The sequence below is a fragment of the Petromyzon marinus genome, chromosome 43 (assembly GCF_048934315.1).
Source record: "Petromyzon marinus isolate PM22_M1 ecotype Great Lakes invasive population chromosome 43, UKy_Petmar_22M1.pri1.0, whole genome shotgun sequence".
NCBI lineage: Eukaryota > Metazoa > Chordata > Hyperoartia > Petromyzontiformes > Petromyzontidae > Petromyzon > Petromyzon marinus.
The window spans coordinates 9,115,673-9,136,535 of NC_133709.1; the positions used below are offsets into that span (position 1 = coordinate 9,115,673).

The following is a 20,863-nucleotide window of genomic DNA, read 5'->3' on the forward strand; positions in this document are numbered from 1 at the left end:
GGGGGGTATGAAGCCTTTGTGTGTGGTGATGCGGGGTGTGCTGGTTTTTGTTGTTGCTATTGTATTGTTTGCAATGTCACCTGGAACATCCCTCGAGATGAAAACGTCTCGTTTTCCAGAAATGTCCGTGATGTCGACTGGCACACACGCGTAGCAAACAGGTGAAATAACACGTGCACACATCTTGATTCTATAACAATCTCCAGTGCGTGGGTGCGTGGCGAGGGAGCGGTGGAGGGTGGAGATGTGTGGCGAGGACGTCGAAACGTTCAACTGGAACCCATCGAATATGAGAATCCGCCTAGGAGGAGGCAGGATGTGAGAGGAGACGGTGAGAGGTTGTGTTCATAGGAGTCAACGGCGATGAAGATAAATAGCCTGGGGAAGGAGGGTCGACATGTTAAACTGGAGATAGCTTTGGCAGGAGAGATGTTTTGAGAATCGGCAGTGAGGGTCAGGGATGGAACAGCATGGGGCTTTCCTGGGGGGAGGATGACAGACCAAGTGGCAAGCGATGCCTACCTAGTGACGGAAGACGCTCCAGGAAGACGGAGTGGCCTGGAGTATTCTAGATGTAAAACTCGCTTATTTAGGACTGCTTCTTGTTGTGTTTAGTTTGTTGATGTCCCCCGCACCTTCGATTAGCACGGTTGGCTAGGTATGATGCGAAAGAAGTCTCAACGTACCGTACATACATCAAAACGAAATGTTACTGGCGACGTTGATGAAACTGGGTAATTTCTGTAGGGGGGGGGGGGCCACGGTGGGTAAGCGGGTGGGCAGGTGATGGTGCGGTGAATCTGGGATGAAACAAGACTTGTTTTTGTTCGGTGGGAGATGATCACGGCAGTGGTGGTGGTGATGTGTATGGTGACAGGCTGAGGAATGTCGGGGGTTGATGGTGGGACAGACACGGACGCATGCAATATAATGAGCAGCAGGCACAGACGCAGCAGAATGCCATTCCTGGTTTTCTTGACCTTTTCATGAATAGATAATAAATAGGACCGCGAGCCGTTCACGCTTTACGACCGACGGAAGTTGGTGGAAGGAAGCCGTGCTCCTAGCGTCCTGGGGATGGAGGCAGCTGACAGCGCCGAAGGGGATTTCGAGTTTCCAGCACAGCTTGCTAGTGGTGCCGTATGCATGTACTGTATGTTGAACTTCTTTCGCACCCTACGTCGCCAACCCGTGCAGATCGTAGTTGCGGAGGGAGGACAACAAATGGGATGCCACGGTGGCGAGATGTTAACTACCTCGCCTGGTATGCAGGAGGTCGTGGATTCGATCCTGGCGCCCGCTGTATATTTGGAGTTTGCGTGCTCTCCCAATGTTTCCCGGTGCCTTCCGGTTATCCCGTCACATTTAGACACATGCGTTTAAGAGTAATTGGCTGCTATAAACGTCCACATAAGCCACTTCGTGGCGAGTTCGCTTCTCAAAAAGAGCTATATACAGCAGTTCATTGGGCCTTATCTGGTAAAATAAAATAAAATGTTTAAAAAACACAAAAAGCTGTTTTAAAGAAATGAGTTTTCCAGTCTCATATGGAGAGCTCACTCGAGCTGACTGACAACCTTTGATGCGAGCCTTCCAAATTTGGTCGTGGGTTTCAAGGCCAGATTTATGTCTCCTAAGTGATTTTTTTTTGCTCACAGCCGTCGGTACCGAAGATGGTTTGAAGGGGGGGCCTGAGGAGGTTCTAGACGAGGTACAAAGTCTTGAAAGGGTGAGATCATTCGCAGAAGTAGATGAGGTGTAATTGTAATGTTTATCTCCGCCAAATTTCCCTTATCTCCATTCCCCTCAGCCCCCTCTTTATCGCTCTCAATTTCATCTTTCTCGTTATCTTCCCACGTAGATCCCTCCACTCATCTCCCTCATTTCCATAACCGTCATCTCCTTCACTGTCTCTCCACTTTCCCCGCACCTCTGATGAGCACGGTTGAGTACGTAGGGTGCAAAAGAAGTTTAACATACATACACATCTCATCTCCCTCCAAGTCTACCAGCCCTCATCCATCTCCCTCCACATGTCTGTACTCACCTTTTCACCCCTCATCTCAAATGTATACACGCGTGTGTATACCTACACACATGTCTTCCGCCTCTCTGTTATCTAACACTCCCTCCCCTACCCCAAGTCTATCTCCCCCTCCCTACCCCGCCCTGAATAATCTTCCACATTATCTCCCACCTCCCCATGCATCTCTTATCCCTCCAACCCTCAACCCCCCCTCTCCCCTCCTAACAGTCGTGAATCTCTTACCCCCCTTCCATCCCCTTTCCTCCGCCTCCCCTCTGTAGATCGCACCTCCTCCTTCATGAATCTCCCTCTCCTCCACCCACCCCACCGGTCCTCTGCCTCCCCCATATCAGCAGCAGCAGCAGCTTCATCTCATCCTCCCCCTGTATCACTCACCTCGCTCTCCATCCCCCGGATCCTCCCCATCGCCTCCCTCCCTTCCCCCGTCTCTACGAGCAGCAGAAGCACCACAATCCTCCTGCTCCCCTCTCCATCACCCCTCCCCCTTGCTTCGCCAACCTCCTCCGTCTTACCCCCCTCCTCCTCCAATCTCTCATCCCTCATCTCCCACTCCCCTCCTTCCTCACAGCAGCCGCCGCAGCGCCTCAGTATCTCCCACCGCCTCTCTCTATCTCCAATCTCCTCTTGATCTCCCACCTCTTCCTCCCCTCTCTCAATCTCCCTTTCTCCCTCCTTGCATCTCCCCACCCTCTTCGTCACACACACCCCCTCCCCCTCCCTTCCACCATCCCTCCCGGCCATCAGCAGCCGCTACGGCTCTGCCTCCTATCTCCCTCCTCATCCTTTCCTGCGTCTCCCACCTCCTCTCGATCTCCCATCTCCCCCCACCACCCCCTTGCATCTCCCACCCCACCCACACTCGGCCCCCTCCCCCGTCTCCCTCCCCCCTCCCCGCAGCAGCGGCTCCGCGCCCGAAACAAAGGCGACATCGGCGACTCGCGGCGCGGCCGCGCCCCATCAGGGATGCCGCCGCTGCTGCTGCCGCCATCACCACCATCACAAACATCCTCCACATCCCCCGTCACCACCACCACCGCTATCACCAGCAAGAGCATCACCACCACCACCACCGCCATCATCATCACCATCACCCCATCCTCCTCCAGCCCCCTCCCGCGCCATTGAGAAGCGCGGCTCGGCGCCATGGAACCTGGAGGTGGTGCAGGAGGAGGAGGAGGTGGAGGAGGAGGTGCGGCGACCCAGGGCGAGAGGAGAAGAGGTCAACCCCGGGCGCCATCCCCGGCGAGACCCCGCGAGGCGCCGGGCTCCAGGCAGCCGAACCAGAAGCCGTCCCTGCCCCCTAAGCCATCGCTACGCCTGGCCGGCTCGGGAGAGAATTCGTCCCGCCGAGCTGCGCGGGCTTCCCCGGGACTGGTCATTCTCTCCAAGCCTAGGACGGCGGCGGCGGCGGCGGCGGGATCGCGAGGGGGTCCGGGGGTCGGGGTGCAGTCAGGCGTGGCCGCGAGGGGGTCCGGTGCACCCCCTCGCATCCCCTCGCACACGGACAGCAGCAATTCGGATCTGTCCGACTGCGCGTCTGAGCCCCTGTCGGGCCCCGAGGAGGAGGACGACGAGGACGACGCGGGGGGCAACTCCAGCGATGACGGCGGCGGCGGCGGCGGGATGGGACCCCCGAGAGGGGGCAGCCACGTGCGGGGACCCCTGCCCGCCCTGCCCGTCGGGGGGCGCAAGGTCCCCGTGAGCACGGCGGGGTGCGTTGCCCGGGGGGCCGCGCGAGGAGAGAGCCCTCAGGGCCTCGTGTCCGTGGAGACGATGGAGCGGCAGGACCTGATGAGGGAGGCGGAGGAGCTGCGCTCAGAGAATGCCTACCTCAAGGTGCGCGGGGCGGGGGGCAGCCAAACCGGATGACGGGCAGCCAAACCAGATGACGGGCAACCAAAGCAGATGACGGGCAGCCAAACCAGATGACGGGCAGCCAAACGAGATGACGGGCAACCAAAGCAGATGACGGGCAGCCAAACCAGATGACGGGCAGCCAAACCAGATGACGGGCAGGCAAACCAGATGACGGGCAGCCAAACCAGATGACGGGCAACCAAACGAGATGACGGGCAGCCAAACCAGATGACGGGCAGCCAAACCAGATGACAGGCAACCAAACCAGATGACGGGCAACCAAACGAGATGACGGGCAGCCAAACCAGATGATGGGCAAACAGATGGTTGACCGGAGGTGGACGCCGCAGTGGCTAGATGTTATCTCCTCTCGCCCGGTATGCAAGGAGGTCGTGGGTTCGATCCCGACCCTGACGCCTGCTGCTGTGTATTTGGAGTTTGCGTGTCTCTCTCTCTCCACTGTGGTCGCGTGGATTTTCTCCGGGTCCTCTGGGGTTTCCCTCCACATCTTAGAATGAACATCATTGAGCTATCATTTGTGGCCAGGTCGCTTCTGAAAAAGAGTGATATAGCTGAGTGGGCCTTACCTGGTAAAATAAAATGAAATGCTTCGTTTAATAGTTTATAGGATAGACGAGCGAGATAACTGCTACAAGAACCTATTTGTAACCTATAGACGTCGACCAGATGTATAGTCATCTCGCCGACCAAATGTAGAACCATATAACGGACCAGATATGAGATCGGATCGATATGTGCAATCGGATATACAATATCGTACAGATAAGCAAATATACACGGGCGACCGCAGAGACGAACAGATAAGCAGGTGAATGACCGGATATGTGATCCTCGAGAGAGATGACCATGTGTATGATCAGATAGATAAGCATATATAATGATCTACAGATAACGAGATGTACACGTGGGCGATTGGATGGGCATTATAGAAGACGACCAGAGAGTAATTGGATGACCGACCGGACATACGAGCAGATAAATGATTTGGCGATGCTACTGCTGCTGCGTTGACAGTAATGCAGTTCACAAGCACGTACTGTATAATAAAAGCGAAACCTCAACACATTCGTCAATAACACCGGGGGGCGGGGGGGCTTAAAAGGATATATTCTGTAATAGACGACGTTTCGGGCAATGACCCTTCACCGCACATAGCCCACAGAGGTAGCGATCAATAACCAGATGGAAGATTTGATATAGGAGCCTATATATGCCCAGATGGACGAGGCAATAATGTGGACAATTAAACAGATAGGTGGTTGACGAGATGGACGAATGGTTATACGACCAGATGGGCAACCGTATAGATTTCCCCAGCCATACAAAGACAACGTTTCCCCGTATAGCCTTTACCAGACTGTTGGTGGCAAGTGCTGTTTGCGAGCACCTATGAAGGCCGGCACACCACACGGATAAATCCCCCCCCCCACACACACACAAAGCCCTACAGCTAGACGCATATCCGTGCGCGCACAGCCACGTCAACGGATATTATCACTGCAGCCCGCGGGCCGTGCAGACAGACAGCCGAGCGAGCAGCCCATTAGCATAATAGTGCAACCCAGCATATGCAGTGCATGCCAAAATAAAACACTCTCTCTTCTTTGAGTGACTGCGGCTATGAACACACCGAACCATCGACCGCAGAACTTCACGTTGCCACAAATATGAATGAATTAATGCCGTGGGTGAGCTCAGTGGTTGGGTGAGTTGAGTAATCGGGTGGGTGGATGAGTGGGTGGATGGGTTGAGTGAGTGTGTGGATGACTGACGGAATGGGTGGGTGAGCGTTATCTGCAATTCGTCAATTCTCAGACAAAGCAACTGATTGGGCTACATCACTTTGAATCTCTCATAGCTTGCTTTTCATTGGTTGTACGTAATCATCATCATCATCACAACCAACTATGCAGCAAGATTCTAGATTTGAAGCTTTCGTGACTGCAAGGATTCATACTCTTTGGTTCTATTCGGTAAAGTCACGTAGGTAAAACAAATTAAAATAAATTGAAATAAAATAAAATAAACAATTAAAACACGACGTTTCGGAGGCAAAGCAAGCTTCCGTCTTCAGGTGGGACCACTTGGTGCAGCGATTTTGCTGTGACTGGTCCCACCTGAAGACGGACGCTTGCTTTGCCTCCGAAACGTCGTGTTTTAATTGTTCCTTTTATTTTATTTCAATTTATTTTAATTTGTTTTACCTACGTGACTTTACCGAATATAACCAAAGGGTAAGAGTATGGAGCAAGAGTCCATATGCACACACTGATAGCCACGCACACAGGCTTAGAGACATTTTTTTTGTAATATTCCTGGGAAAGCCTCGAGCCAATTTTTTTTCAGAGGAAGGTCCTGCCTATTTTTCGCAATGGGGGTCAATGGTGCTGCTGTGTGAAACCCCAATTCGAGTAAATTGTAGGGTAATTTTTCAACACTCTGTATGTCTGGCCAAAACCAGTCACGTATGTTTTTTTTTGTGTGTGTTTAACTATGGGAGAAAATCAATGAACCCATAGGAGAACCCAGAGGAAAACCCATGCAGAACACGGTGGGGGGGGGGGCACATACAAACTAGACAGAAATGAAGGTGCCACGGTGGCGAGATGATAACTACCTCGTCCGGTATACAGGAGGTTGTGGGTTTGATCTCAACCCTGACGCCTGTATTTTTGGAGTTTGCGTGTTCTCACCGTGGCCGCGTGGATTTTTCTTTGGGTCCTCCGGTTTTTTCCCCCTCCACATTTAGAATGCACATCACGCGGCTTCTCGAGTATGTGGCTGCTATACATTTCTACGTGATAAGCCCCCCTTTCGTTGAGCCATAATTTGTGGCCAGGTCGCTTCTGAAACGGAGTTATACAGCTCGGTGGGACTTGCCCCGTAAAATAAATTTTAAAAATTACAAGTTTTGCCCGAGTCGGGAATGGAACCCAGGGCCTTCTTGCTGTGAGGCATAAGCGTTATCACTGCGCTGCCGCCACCAATTCATGAAGTCCATTAACAACAAAAAAGAGCTGACCACACAAACACAGCGTTGCAGACATACAGCAAGTCAACAATGCATATCGCCAGAGTCAAATAGCCGGACAGATACACAGCCCAACACAGAAACCTGTAATGAATACGACTCGCAGCCATACAGACACACGCAGCTTTACAGACAATTAACAAAAGACAACCACGCGCAGCGTTGTAGACATTTATTCAATTAACAATCCTGATAGCCACACAGACAGGGCCTCACAGATAGGACGCGCATGCATTCAGTGAACCATGCAGTTAGCCACGCACATAAAAGACTAATATCCCCTGTATAGCCTGAACGGATTTTTGAGGCAAGGGCTGTGAGCGAGCATGGGGGGTTGGTGACCAGCAACACGCTCGGTCGCCTTTGTATCCGTAGTGGTGACGTTTACACATCGCACCAGACTGAGTCGACCTGGGGGAAACCCATCACCGGTTCAGATAATCGTCGCTGGTGTTGGCCGTGAGTAGGAATCGAACATGGGCCGCTGGGTTAGTAGTGCAGCGCGCTAACCACTACACTACCGCTCCCCACTACAGCTTTACAGACACAAAGCCAATGAATGTAGACAAGACACTCGGGTAGACGGATAGCTACAACAGACCGAATGATAGCCACACACGCTCACAAGCGGGATTACAGACAGACACGCAGACCTTCACCAAGCGAAATAGCTGCTCAAATTAAACGATACAAATCGCGAGGAGCACATAGCTTCACAGCGAGACAGCCATGAATTGAATTAACCTTGAGTATAACCACGTAGACATAACAAGACACGTACAGACGCACAGGCAGATTGACGTGCAGAGAGTTAACAATGAGGTACCGCTCGCAATAAAAAAAAACTGGCTGATACCAGGCGCATGTCTCCAGTCATTCATGTGTCTGGCATCTTGGTAGACGATTGTCTGGCTTTTAAGACCGGTCATTACAGCCTCAATCCCTCCTAATCCACATCTCCACCGCTATTCTCACCCTTCCTCTAACCTCACCCTCCATTCACTCCCCGAATCCTTTTTTCCATAATTCTCCCCTCACCCACAGACACCTACTCGCTCTCCCCTCACCCTCTCCTCAACCCATGTACCGCTTTCCCTCCATGGATTGCCCTTCGCCTATTCACTTATCCATCTTATCACTCGCCTGCTCACCCATCACTTCCTCAACCTCCCCACATCCTCCCATCGCCCCGCTCAACTTCCCCAATTTCAAGTGGGCAGCTGAAACCTGAATTAGAACCCTGAATCTCAGCAGCGTCGGCTCTGACCTCTGAGCCGCCCAGGTTACCTTTTCCCCAAATTCTCGACTCACCTTCCTAACCACACTCCCCCCCCACCTCTCCAGCTATCAAGTGCCCTGGTTTTCCTGTGGTTTCAGAAAGTGTCGGTGCCCCCCCCCCCCTTCCTCGTGTGAAAACTGAGATTTCGTCTCCGGCTTTAACATTTTTGGCCTCGTGCTCTGGCAAAGGGTGAGGCTACCTGAGAAGGTGGGCGGGGCTGACAGCGGAGTGGGCGGGGCCTGTGAGCGGTGGACGGCTAGTGGTTAGGTGGGCGTGGTTATGAAAAAGTGGGTTGGGCTTAGGGGAGGGAGTGGGGCTGCCAGCCTTACCACGTGTCTCGGTTGAGCCTCCCAGCATTGCAGCAGCTTCGGAGAGTGCATGCGACCAAATGACTCCGAGTGCTCCCGTCTCCGCCTCCTCCTCCTCCTCCTCCCCCCTGCGCTGTGCGGCAGGACGAGATGGAGGAGATGAAGGCGGAGATGGAGGAGATGCGCGACTCGTACCTGGAGGAGGACGTGCAGGCCCTGCAGGAGCTGCGGCGCGAACTCGACCGCACCAACAAGAGCGTGCGCATCCTGCAGTACCGCCTGCGCAAGGCCGAGCGCAAGGGCATGAAGGCGGCGCAGGGCGGCCAGCTGGACGGCGAGCTGGTGCGGGCCATGGAGCAGGACCTCAAGGTGGGCATGGCGTGAACCGGCGGGAGGCTGACGACGGCGCCGGTGGCGGCCCCTGGCGGTACACCCGGTGCCCGGAGCGTGCGATAGAAACGGAACCTCGAGGGACTCGCGCGACGCTGAACCGACCGATGAGATTACTTGACCCGTCGATCGGCTTGCCAATGAAACGACGCAGCGGTTAACCCTCCGTGAGTCGATACTCTCGCGTGCCTCATGTATGGACTGCGAGCAGAATCGTTACAATAGACACCTCGATTCAGGTTCCGCAAGACCAAATGTGGGCAGAGACATGCACCTACAGGAAACACTACACCTACATTCTTCCATATATGAACAGATCGATTATTTTGTCGGGTGTCCGATTTAATTTTATTGCAGTGCCCCACGTTTATGCAGACGCCAACAACTTCAATGACTCCAACCGTTGTCCTGATGTTGACCCGACCCGAACTGGGGACACTCGGCACATTCGCCAATAACACTGCGGACGTAGTGGGCCACACACCTCCGCACGTACCGTGCCGGCCTTCTAAGGTGCTCGCTAATGGCGCTTGCCCCAACAGTCCATTAAGACCATATGGAGGGGACCTTTGAGTGCGTTCTGTGCATCGGCGGGGAGCGGAAGTGTAGCGGTTAGAGCACCGCGCTACGAACCAGTCCTGAGACTCCCCCTAGGTCAACTCAGCCTCAAATGGCTACCTGGTGCTGTGCGTAAACATCCCCACTCGGGGAGACGAAGCCGATCGGTCGTGGTGTTGGCCACCCACCCCTCCCCCTCCCCCCCCGTGTACCGCGCCGGCCTCGATGGGTGCCACTCGCTAACAGCACTTGCCCCAACGGCCCGTTAAGGTCATACGGGGGCGATCTTTGTCTTTGTAGGTGGCCAAGGACGTGTCCGTGCGTCTGCACCGCGAGCTGGAGAGCGTGGAGGAGCGTCGCGCGCGCCTGGACGAGGAGAACGACGCGCTGCGCGAGCGCCTCGTCGAGTTGGACACGGCCAGGCAGGCGCTCGCTAACGAGGTGGAGCGCACTCGCGAGGTCAGGGGCGGGCGGGTGTCACCGTTACGGGTCGTGGTTAGGGGTGAGGGAAAGGGGGGTCGACACGGAGAGACGCGCACTCGCTAATGAGGTGGGCCGTGCCTGTGAAGTCGGGGGAACTGCCACATACACATTGAATTAGTGGTTAGGGTCAAAGTTAATGGTCAGAGTTGGGGGTTGGAGTTTAGGCATAAAGGAAAGGGGTGCAGATAGGAGTACGGTCATGGATAGGGCTAGGGGGAACGGCAGGGATAGGCGTGAGGGATAGGGGTTGCATTATGGGCCGTGGTAAGGGGATAGGGGTACGGGATAGTGGTTAGGGGTAAATGGCAGATATGGGAAACCTACGGTTCCGGGAAGTGACCTCCTCTAAACTAAACTGCTTACTATATATTTTTTTTTACCAGGTAAGGCCCACTGAGCTATATAGCTCTTTTTGCAGAAGCGACCTTGCCACAAATGATTGCGCAACGGAATCGGTTTACCACGTGGACAATTATAGCAATCCAAATACTCGATATGCGTGGTGATGTTGATTCTAAACGCGGAGGGGAAAACCGGAGGACCCGGAGGAAAATCCACGCCACCCCGAGGAGAGAGAGAGAGAGAGATAGGCACGCACACTCCAAATATGCAGCAGGCGTCAGGGTCGAACCGACGACCTCCTGCATACCAGACGAGGTAGTTGACATCGCGAGCATCTCGGCCGCACGGTTCTCGCTCTCGCGCCGCCGCCGCCGCCGTCGCCGCCGCTTCTGCCACCGCCAAGGGGCTCCTTGCAGGAAGTGGCCGAGGTGCACCGCACACGGTGTGGAAGTTGTGGACGTTGTCGTTGTGGACGTTGTGGACGTTGTGGTCGTTGTGGACGTTGTGGATGTTGTGATCGTTGTGGACGTTGTAATCGTTGTGGACGCTGTAGTTGTGGATGTTGTGATCATTGTCGTTGTGGACGTTGTCGTTGTGGATGTTGTGGTCGTTGTGATCGTTGTGGACGTTATGGATGTTGTTAACGTTGTGGATGTTGTTAACGTTGTTAACGATGTGGACGTTGTGATTGTTGTGGATGTTGTGATCGTTGTGAACGTTGTTAACGTTTGTGGATGTTGTTAACGTTGTGGACGTTGTGGATGTTGTTAACGTTGTGGATGTTGTGGTCGTTGTGGACGTTGTGGATGTTGTGGATGTTGTGGATGTTGTTAACGTTGTGGATGTTGTTAACGTTGTGGATGTTGTTAACGTTGTGGACGTTGTGGATGTTGTTAACGTTGTGGATGTTGTGATCGTTGTTAACGTTGTTAACGTTTGTGGATGTTGTTAACGTTGTGGACTTTGTGGACGTTGTGATTGTTGTTAACGTTGTTAACGTTGTGGATGTTGTTAACGTTGTGGACGTTGTGGACGTTGTGATTGTTGTTAACGTTGTTAACGTTGTGGATGTTGTTAACATTGTGGACGTTGTGGACGTTGTGATTGTTGTTAACGTTGTTAACGTTGTGGATGTTGTTAACGTTGTGGATGTTGTGGACGTTGTGATCGTTGTTAACGTTGTGGACGTTGTGGACGTTGTTGACGTTGTGGACGTTGTGGATGTTGTTAACGTTGTGGATGTTGTGAACGTTGTGGACGTTGTGGATGTTGTGGATGTTGTGAACGTTGTGGATGTTGTTAACGTTGTGGACGTTGTGGATGTTATTAACGTTGTGGATGTTGTTAACGTTGTGGATGTTGTTAACGTTGTGGATGTTGTTAACGTTGTGGATGTTGTGATTGTTGTTAACGTTGTGGATGTTGTGGATGTTGTTAACGTTGTGGATGTTGTGGATGTTGTTAACGTTGTGGACGTTGTGGATGTTGTTAACGTTGTGGACGTTGTGGATGTTGTTAACGTTGTGGACGTTGTGGATGTTGTTAACGTTGTGGACGTTGTGGATGTTGTTAACGTTGTGGATGTTGTTGTCGTTTTGGCCACCCACTGTTTTCGTCACGAATCCTGTTTGGCCCCTCAGAGTGTCAGGAACAGATTTTCCTCCCCTGGCGTAGGGCAGAGGTGGCGACAGCGTCAAGAACGACTGAATGAATTGTAATCGATTTACAGCCCGTTGTCAATCCACTGCTGGATGAATGCCTCCCCTCCCCCCATACGATTATTGATTAAGGTTGTTTTTACCATACTTAAGTACGCAGGGTCGTGCGGGGTTGGTGAATGGGTGGGTGTACCCAGGACAGATTCAAATATCGCGCACCACTAATGCCACCTAGCTATAGCCGTTTTTGTAGTGTCGTGTGTAAGGGGCCGTCCATAAATGACGTCACGCGCCTAGGGGGGTGGGGTCAGAGATTTGTGACGATGTGTGACGAGGGGGGGGGTTTGAGAAATGTGACGTCACATCAAAATGCGCAACTTTAAATACAGACAACACGTTCTACTTAATTAAATAGACTTTGTAATAAATGTTTTTTTCCTACAACATCAGAGTGCAGCGCCACATTAAATACGCACTACAATGACAATAGTTTAAAGCGGTTTGAAGCATGTTTTATATATTTTGTGGGGGGGGGGCAGAGCTTTGTGACGTCATATTTGAGGGGGGTCTGACTTTCTGTGACGTCGTGTGACGAAAGGGGGGGGGGTCAAAAATCGTCCAAAATTGCGTGACGTCATTTATGGGCAGCCCTTAAAGCACTGCCACTGCTCCCCACATACTCTACACACACACATTCCCTACACACACACATTCCCTACACACACACACACTCTACACACACACATTCCCTACACACACACATTCCCTACACACACACACACTCTACACACACACATTCCCTACACACACACACACTCTACACACACACACTCTACACACACACATTCCCTACACACACACACACTCTACACACACACATTCCCTACACACACACACACTCTACACACACACATTCCCTACACACACACACACTCTACACACACACACTCTACACACACACATTCCCTACACACACACACTCTACACACACACACACTCTACACACACACATTCCCTACACACACACACACTCTACACACACACATTCCCTACACACACACACTCTACACACACACATTCCCTCATTCCCTACACACACACATTCCCTACACACACACTCTACACACACACACTCTACACACACACATTCCCTACACACACACACTCTACACACACACACACTCTACACACACACATTCCCTACACACACACACACTCTACACACACACATTCCCTACACACACACACTCTACACACACACATTCCCTACACACACACACTCTACACACACACATTCCCTACACGCACACACACTCTACACACACACATTCCCTACACACACACACTCTACACACACACATTCCCTACACACACACACTCTGTACACACCTTCCCTGCACACACTTCCGAAAACACGTGCCCCCCCCCCTACGCACACACACGTGCCCCCTACACACACTCCCTACGCACACTCCCTACGCGCACGAGTGTGTGGAGTGGAGATGTGGGTGGCGTGAGTGACTTCACAATTTCAAATCGGACAATCAAAACCAGGCTTCGCCACCGTGCCCCACCACAATCATCATCACCACCACCACCATCATCACCACCACAATCATCACCACCACAATCATCATCATCACCACCACCATCATCACCACCACCATCATCACCACCATCACCACCATCATCACCACCACCACCATCATCACCACCATCACCACCACCATCATCACCACCATCACCATCGCCACCACCATCATGGCCACCACCATCATCGCCACCACCACCACCACCATCATCACCACCACCACCATCACCACCACCATCATCACCATCACCACCATCACCATCATCACCACCATCATCACCACCATCACCACCACCATCACCAGCACCATCACCACCATCACCACCACCATCACCACCACGGACTCCCCGCTATGGCCACTCGCAGGGCTTCAGAGTCGTGCGTGCCTCAGCGTGGGGTCCGCTATTTGTGTCAAAGTGTGCGGTTTATGATAGTATCGTGTCGGTGTGGGGTGTGTGTGTGGTGTCAGTGTAGAGTGTGGTGTGTGATAGTGTGGTGTCAGTGTAGAGTGTGGTGTGTGTGTGTCGGTGTGTGTGTCAGAGTAGGATGTGTGGAGTGTGGTGTCGATGAGACTTATGATTCAGAGTGTGTGTGGTGTGTGTGTGTCTGTCAGTGGTGTGTTGTGTGTGGCAGTGTGGGCTGAGATAGTGTTGTTTGTGTGTGTCGGTGTCGTGTGTGTGTGTCAGTGAGCTGTAGGACAAGAGTGATCTTCGTGCGAGTGCACGGTGCGATGGAGTGTTTGAGGGTGTGTTTGAAAGGATGGTGTGTGTGTGTGAGAGGCTGGTGTTTGACAGTTATGGGAGTGCGAGGGAATGAGTGACAGTGAGCAATGTATTACGTGTATCAATGTACGGTGCACTGTGTGACAGAAGGGAGCGTTTGCCATGTGGCTGTGTTTGCATTGGTGTGCGTGTGTGTTTGTGAGTCTGTGTGGTGTGCGTGTGTGTTTGTGAGTCTCTGTGGTGTGCGTGTGTGTTTGTGAGTCTCTGTGGTGTGCGTGTGTGTTTGTGAGTCTCTGTGGTGTGCGTGTGTGTTTGTGAGTCTCTGTGGTGTGCGTGTGTGTTTGTGTGTCTCTGTGGTGTGCGTGTGTGTTTGTGAGTCTTTGTGGTGTGTGTTTGTGAGTCTCTGTGGTGTGTGTTTGTGAGTCTCTGTGGTGTGCGTGTGTGTTTGTGAGTCTTTGTGGTGTGTGTTTGTGAGTCTCTGTGGTGTGCGTTTGTGAGTCTCTGTGGTGTGCGTGTGTGTTTGTGAGTCTCTGTGGTGTGTGTTTGTGAGTCTCTGTGGTGTGCGTGTGTGTTTGTGAGTCTCTGTGGTGTGCGTGTGTGTTTGTGAGTCTGTGGTGTGCGTGTGTGTTTGTGAGTCTCTGTGTTGTGCGTGTGTGTTTGTGAGTCTCTGTGGTGTGCGTGTGTGTTTGTGAGTCTCTGTGGTGTGCGTGTGTGTTTGTGAGTCTGTGGTGTGCGTGTGTGTTTGTGAGTCTCTGTGATGTGTGTTTGTGAGTCTGTGGTGTGCGTGTGTGTTTGTGAGTCTGTGGTGTGCGTGTGTTTGTGAGTCTGTGGTGTGCGTGTGTGAGTCTGTGGTGTGCGTGTGTGTTTGTGAGTCTCTGTGGTGTGCGTGTGTGTTTGTGAGTCTCTTTGGTGTGCGTGTGTGTTTGTGAGTCTGTGTGGGGTGCGTGTGTGTTTGTGAGTCTCTGTGGTGTGCGTTTGTGAGTCTGTGGTGTGCGTGTGTGTTTGTGAGTCTCTGTGGTGTGCGTGTGTGTTTGTGAGTCTTTGTGGTGTGTGTTTGTGAGTCTCTGTGGTGTGCGTTTGTGAGTCTCTGTGGTGTGCGTGTGTGTTTGTGAGTCTCTGTGGTGTGTGTTTGTGAGTCTCTGTGGTGTGCGTGTGTGTTTGTGAGTCTCTGTGGTGTGCGTGTGTGTTTGTGAGTCTGTGGTGTGCGTGTGTGTTTGTGAGTCTCTGTGTTGTGCGTGTGTGTTTGTGAGTCTCTGTGGTGTGCGTGTGTGTTTGTGAGTCTCTGTGGTGTGCGTGTGTGTTTGTGAGTCTGTGGTGTGCGTGTGTGTTTGTGAGTCTCTGTGATGTGTGTTTGTGAGTCTGTGGTGTGCGTGTGTGTTTGTGAGTCTGTGGTGTGCGTGTGTTTGTGAGTCTGTGGTGTGCGTGTGTGAGTCTGTGGTGTGCGTGTGTGTTTGTGAGTCTCTGTGGTGTGCGTGTGTGTTTGTGAGTCTCTTTGGTGTGCGTGTGTGTTTGTGAGTCTGTGTGGGGTGCGTGTGTGTTTGTGAGTCTCTGTGGTGTGCGTTTGTGAGTCTGTGGTGTGCGTGTGTGTTTGTGAGTCTCTGTGGTGTGCGTGTGTGTTTGTGAGTCTCTGTGATGTGCGTGTGTGATTGTGAGTCTGTGATGTGCGTGTGTGTTTGTGAGTCTCTGTGGTGTGCGTGTGTGTTTGTGAGTCTCTGTGGTGTGCGTGTGTGTTTGTGTGTCTCTGTGGTGTGCGTGTGTGATTGTGAGTCTGTGGTGTGCGTGTGTGTTTGTGAGTCTCTGTGGTGTGCGTGTGTGTTTGTGAGTCTATGTGGTGTGCGTGTGTGTTTGTGAGTCTTTGTGGTGTGCGTGTGTGTATGTGAGTCTTTGGTGTGCGTGTGTGTTTGTGAGTCTCTGTGGTGTGTGTTTGTGTATGTGAGTCTGGTGTGCGTTTCTGTTTGTGAGTCTGTGGTGTGCGTGTGTGTTTGTGAGTCTGTGGTGTGTGTTTGTGAGTCTGTGGTGTGCGTGTGTGTTTGTGAGTCTGTGGTGTGCGTGTGTGTTTGTGAGTCTCTGTGGTGTGCGTTGGTGCAGTGGTTAGCGCACTGCGCTCACGAACCCGGCGACGCCGGATTTCATTCTCGACCGCAGATAAATATCAGTAGCAAGTGATATCTGAACCGGTTCCTGGGCCCTCCACTAGGTCGACTCAGCCTAAAATGAGTGTGTACCATTTTCAGTGTGTAAAACATCGACATCGGAGGGACAAATGCGGCCGAGTGTGACAGTTATAGCCACAACCACCATCTCGTGCACCATGCTGTGCCGGCCTTCATAAGTGCTTGCTTAAGAGCACTTGCCCCAACATCGTACTTGGGCTACACGGGGGATCTTTGTCTTTTGTATTAATGTGCATTGCGTCGCGTAGATGAATACATTGGCAATCGTAGAAGATTTTTTTCCCACATCTTACAGGCTTTAGCGTCACACTGCATGGGAAGGCAACCTACTTTGTTCACCAATTTTGGGAATCATAGATTTTCACATGTTCAGCATGAGACTTGTAACGATGTTCAACGGTTCGGCTGAGCCTGCTGTAAGTGAAACCCGGGCAACCGTCTTCGCACTGTCTTTTTTGGGGAACCAAATTTGACAATGTTGGTCTTGGGATATTTCTAGTTTGATAAAGATTACAGTGTGCATCTCAACGTGACACTTTTCTTTGCTGATTGGCCGTGTCGGGTGGTGGAGGGTTACGACACATTTATAAATAAACGCGATCTAACCCAAAAACCTTTATTATGAATAATATTGGTCGCGAAAGCCTACGTGTTAAACTGCATCTCTATGCCTAGCCTACAGTTGAGCCCTCTTAGTCCTTCTATTAAATCATTCTAATCGAACACACATCAGTCGCTCATGCAGACACTGGCTGATTATTAGATGAGAATGTAGCCCCCCCCATATTACAATTCTCTTTTTCCCGTTCGGACCATTCCCACCCCTCCCTAATTGCTATGCCAAATGCTCTGTTGGGCATCGTGGCACGAGACGAGAAGGAAATTTCGTCCGGAGCTCCGCGCGGCAGGCAGTGCACCTCCCTGTGGCAGAGGGACGGCGCCGGAAATCTAACCCGGAATGTTACGCAAGCCACTGTATTTCTCTCTTCTCCGTCTGCACCTCGGGGCACAACTTTTATGCCCAGCCAACAGTGTTCATTGCATGTCAATCAAAGCGATTCCTTCCCCCCCCTCTCCCCCCCCCCCCGCTTCTCGGAGCTGGAATTTATCCAAAGTGGAAAATCCAATTTGAATGTCATTAGGTTTTTTTTGTGTGTGCGTGTGTGTGCAGTGACTGGGGTTGAGACCATCAACTTACTACAGTCTGCGGGGCCTAGAATTCCCCTGAGGTCTTTATGTAGGTTTATGGGCATCTATTTGCAAGTCTCTCGGTCCCTGTAACGAGACTGCAGGTTTGTAAGTACAGTATGTGGGCATCTGCGTAATTCAACAGGTCTCGGTGTTAGCTTACGACCTCTTTTTTTAATAACTGGTGAATGGGTTGAGCACCATCAACCCCCCACTGCACCTGAGGGTTTGACTGCGGGCGGCTGACTCCTGGATTAAAACTCGTATGTTGAACGTCTTTCGCACCGTACTTGGCCAACCGTGCTAATCAGAGGTGCCGGGAAAGGACAAGCTAAACACAAACAAAAACGCATTTAAACCAAATTAGTTTTCAATCCCAGATTTAAAATTGCATAGCTCCAGTGGTTTCCGAATATCGGAAGGAAGAGCATTCCAGACGGCCGTAGGAGCGCATCTGAAAGCGCGCGATGCAGCGGGCGGCTGTCTCCGTTCGATGGCTCCAGTGTTCTTCTGACCCACTGTGCCACCAGAGCCACCTTCCGTGCCAGCACTTGAGAGCGTTTCCGTTGCTGTCACTGAGCAACAACCACGCCTTGTGACGGTCTTCAACGTGGCCGATCTAAATCGCCCACTCGGACGATGATGTAGAACGCTGTTGCCAAATCTCGCTCTCTCTCTCTCCGCCTCGTGCACTTGTCCACGTCGCTCCAGTCCGCAAGTCCCCTTCCCCATTGGCTCCCCGCTCATTCTAGGAACAACTGCAAGATTGGCATCGCTGGTTCCTGAAATCCCACGTGGTCTCTCACATGCCTCGGCCCTCCACCGCCTGCCCACCAGCCCCCACCTTACGCATATCCCCCCCCCTCACCCACCCTTCGTCTGCTTATCTCACCAATACTGTCCTTGTCGTGCCCAGCATTCCAGCAGCCAAGTCCTTCAAATCCTTCAAATCCTTCAAATCACACCCCCTCTGCCCCCCCCCCCACATCACCCCCCCCCCCCACGTCACCCCCCCCCCACGTCACCCTCCATTCAAACCCTCCACGGCGTGCGGGGAACGGGGGGGGGGGGGTCGCTCATTCCCCTCTGCTGTCCCAAATGTCTGGAACGCTCTCTCCCTCTTGCAATTTTCACATTCACAAAAAAAATCCATTGACCTATGGTTGCTCTACTTTACGAGCAATTGTTTAGGCGTTTCAGCCCCTTTGTACGTGCGTTGAACTTCTTTCGCACCGTATGTAGCCAACCGCGCAAAGCGGAGGTGCGATTTGTCTTTGTCAATCCATTGGTGGGTGAAAGCGTCCATACTTCACCCGGCTGGTCAGTGCAGGTCGGTGAATTTTAAAGGAGTGGGCGGGCCATCCAAGGACCAGTTTTGGACACCGCTCGCCGCGTGTTCACCACGTCTGGGAATTGGAACTCTGGGTCGACGGGCGAGAGTGTCATTGTGAGCATAAGAACTGAGTTTCATCTCATGAATCGATCGCCTGCATGTGCATCATATAGACGATTCAAAATGGATTGCCGACCGAGAGTGTTGTTGGGACTCGCATGGGGGCTGCTGACCAAATCCTTGGGTTGACTGCCCCTAGGACAGCTGCTCTTTGGAGGTCAATGTTAGTTTGTCGTGATTGGTTTGGGTCGGGGTGCGGGGACAGAGTATCTCACCTGTTTATCGTTTAATTGTAATAATTGTGTTTGTACGGTGGGTCTGTTTATTCGTTCGTAGGGTTTAAAAAAAATGTATTCCGCATCTCTTGATCTTTGCCGGACGTCATCCTCAATGTGTGCGCATTTAGTCTGTCTCCGAATGAAAGTCCTCGTCGCGCGAGTGTGTGCCTGCGTATGAATGTGTAGCGATTGTCTGAGTGTGTGACCCTATGTGTGTGTGTGTGGGGAGTGGTGGCGTAGCGGTTAGCGCACTGCACTACAAACCCGGCGACCCGGGTTAGATTCCAACTCGCGGCCAATACCAGTGACGAATATCTGAACCGGTCCTGGGCCTCCTCGAGTTCGACTCGGCATCAAATTAACACCTGGTGCGGTGTGTAAATATCGCCACTAGGGAGACAAAGGTGGCCGGGCGTGGTGCTGGCCACCCACCCCCTCGTGTACCGTTCCGGGCTTCATAGGTGCTCGATAACAGCACTTGCCCCAAGTCTGTTCAAGGCTATACGGGGGATCTTTGTCTTGTGCGTGTGAATGTGCGATATGCATGAACGTGTGAACGTGTGCGTTCGTGTGTGTGTTGACCAACGCGTGCATGTGTGTGACCTTGTGTAAGTGTGTGTGTGTGTGCATGTGTGAATCAAAGGGGAGCAGTAGCGTAGCGGTTGTCGCATTGCGCTACAAACCCGACGACCCGAGTTTGATTCTCACTCACAGCCAACAACGCCAGCGACGATTGTATCTGAACTGGTCCTGGGCCTCCCCTCGGTCGGTCGACTCGGTCTCAAACCAGTGACTGGTGCGATGTGTAAACATCGCCATTGGGGAGACAAAGGCGGCCGTGCGTGGTTCAGGCCACCCACCCTTTAGCCTGCTCGCTATAACAGCACTTGCCCCAACAGTCCGCCGAGGCTACACGGGTTTGTTCATTGTCTTCTTTTGTTTGCGTAGGATTGTGTAGCCGGCTTGTAGGCATTTATCGGCTCTGGAATTACCACCGTGTCCCAGCAACGGCCGGGAGCGATCAAATGAACCGTAACTGATTTACGTTCATCGGGCAGACATTCGAAAGATTCGTTGCCCAGGATGCAGGGTCTGGGAGGAGGGGAGAGGAGGTGGCCTTGCGGTCCACCGTCCGTGGCAAGCAGCGGTGTCGCGGTTCGACGGAGAGAACTCGGCACGGCGTGGTCCACCGGGGTTCGATTCGTGTTCCGTAAAGGTTGCGCGTGGTGTACGATTTTGGGGAGAATATCTAATTGCGATTTTTCAGATATTGCGATTTGCGATTACATTTTTGCATGCTTTTTATTAACTCACTCTGTCTGTTGTATCTTCAAATCTTGTAACTTACATTTTAACCCACTGCCCAATGTGGTATCGCCTGAAAACTTGGTATACTTATGTCATACTGATCACACTACGATATTCTATCATTGAAAAGTAAAAAATATATTTTTTTACATTATTTTCGTACATGTTATGTTTCGGCTTGGGTCTAATTGTCCACGCTCAACTGACGTTGGCTGTAATTGGCCACGGTCCCCTT

General features: G+C 52.1%; 1 protein-coding gene across 5 annotated transcripts in view; it reads left to right on the forward strand.

The window, feature by feature from the left end:
- Positions 1-2,334: 2,334 nt before the first annotated feature.
- LOC116951626 (uncharacterized) overlaps positions 2,335-20,863 on the forward strand; it is a 43,319-nt gene continuing 24,790 nt past the window's right edge. For 2 of the 5 annotated variants that reach the window (XR_012946776.1, XM_032970408.2), the window contains exons 1-3: positions 2,337-3,883; positions 8,688-8,912; positions 9,792-9,950. Coding sequence is in view for 4 of the 5 variants with exons in the window: in XM_032970408.2 (XP_032826299.2) it covers positions 3,191-3,883; positions 8,688-8,912; positions 9,792-9,950 (1,077 nt within the window). In the remaining variant the exon portion in view is untranslated. Of the gene's footprint in view, positions 3,884-8,687; positions 8,913-9,791; positions 9,951-20,863 lie in introns of all 5 variants that reach the window. The other 3 variants (XM_076073801.1, XM_076073800.1, XM_076073799.1) reach the window with 3 other exon arrangements.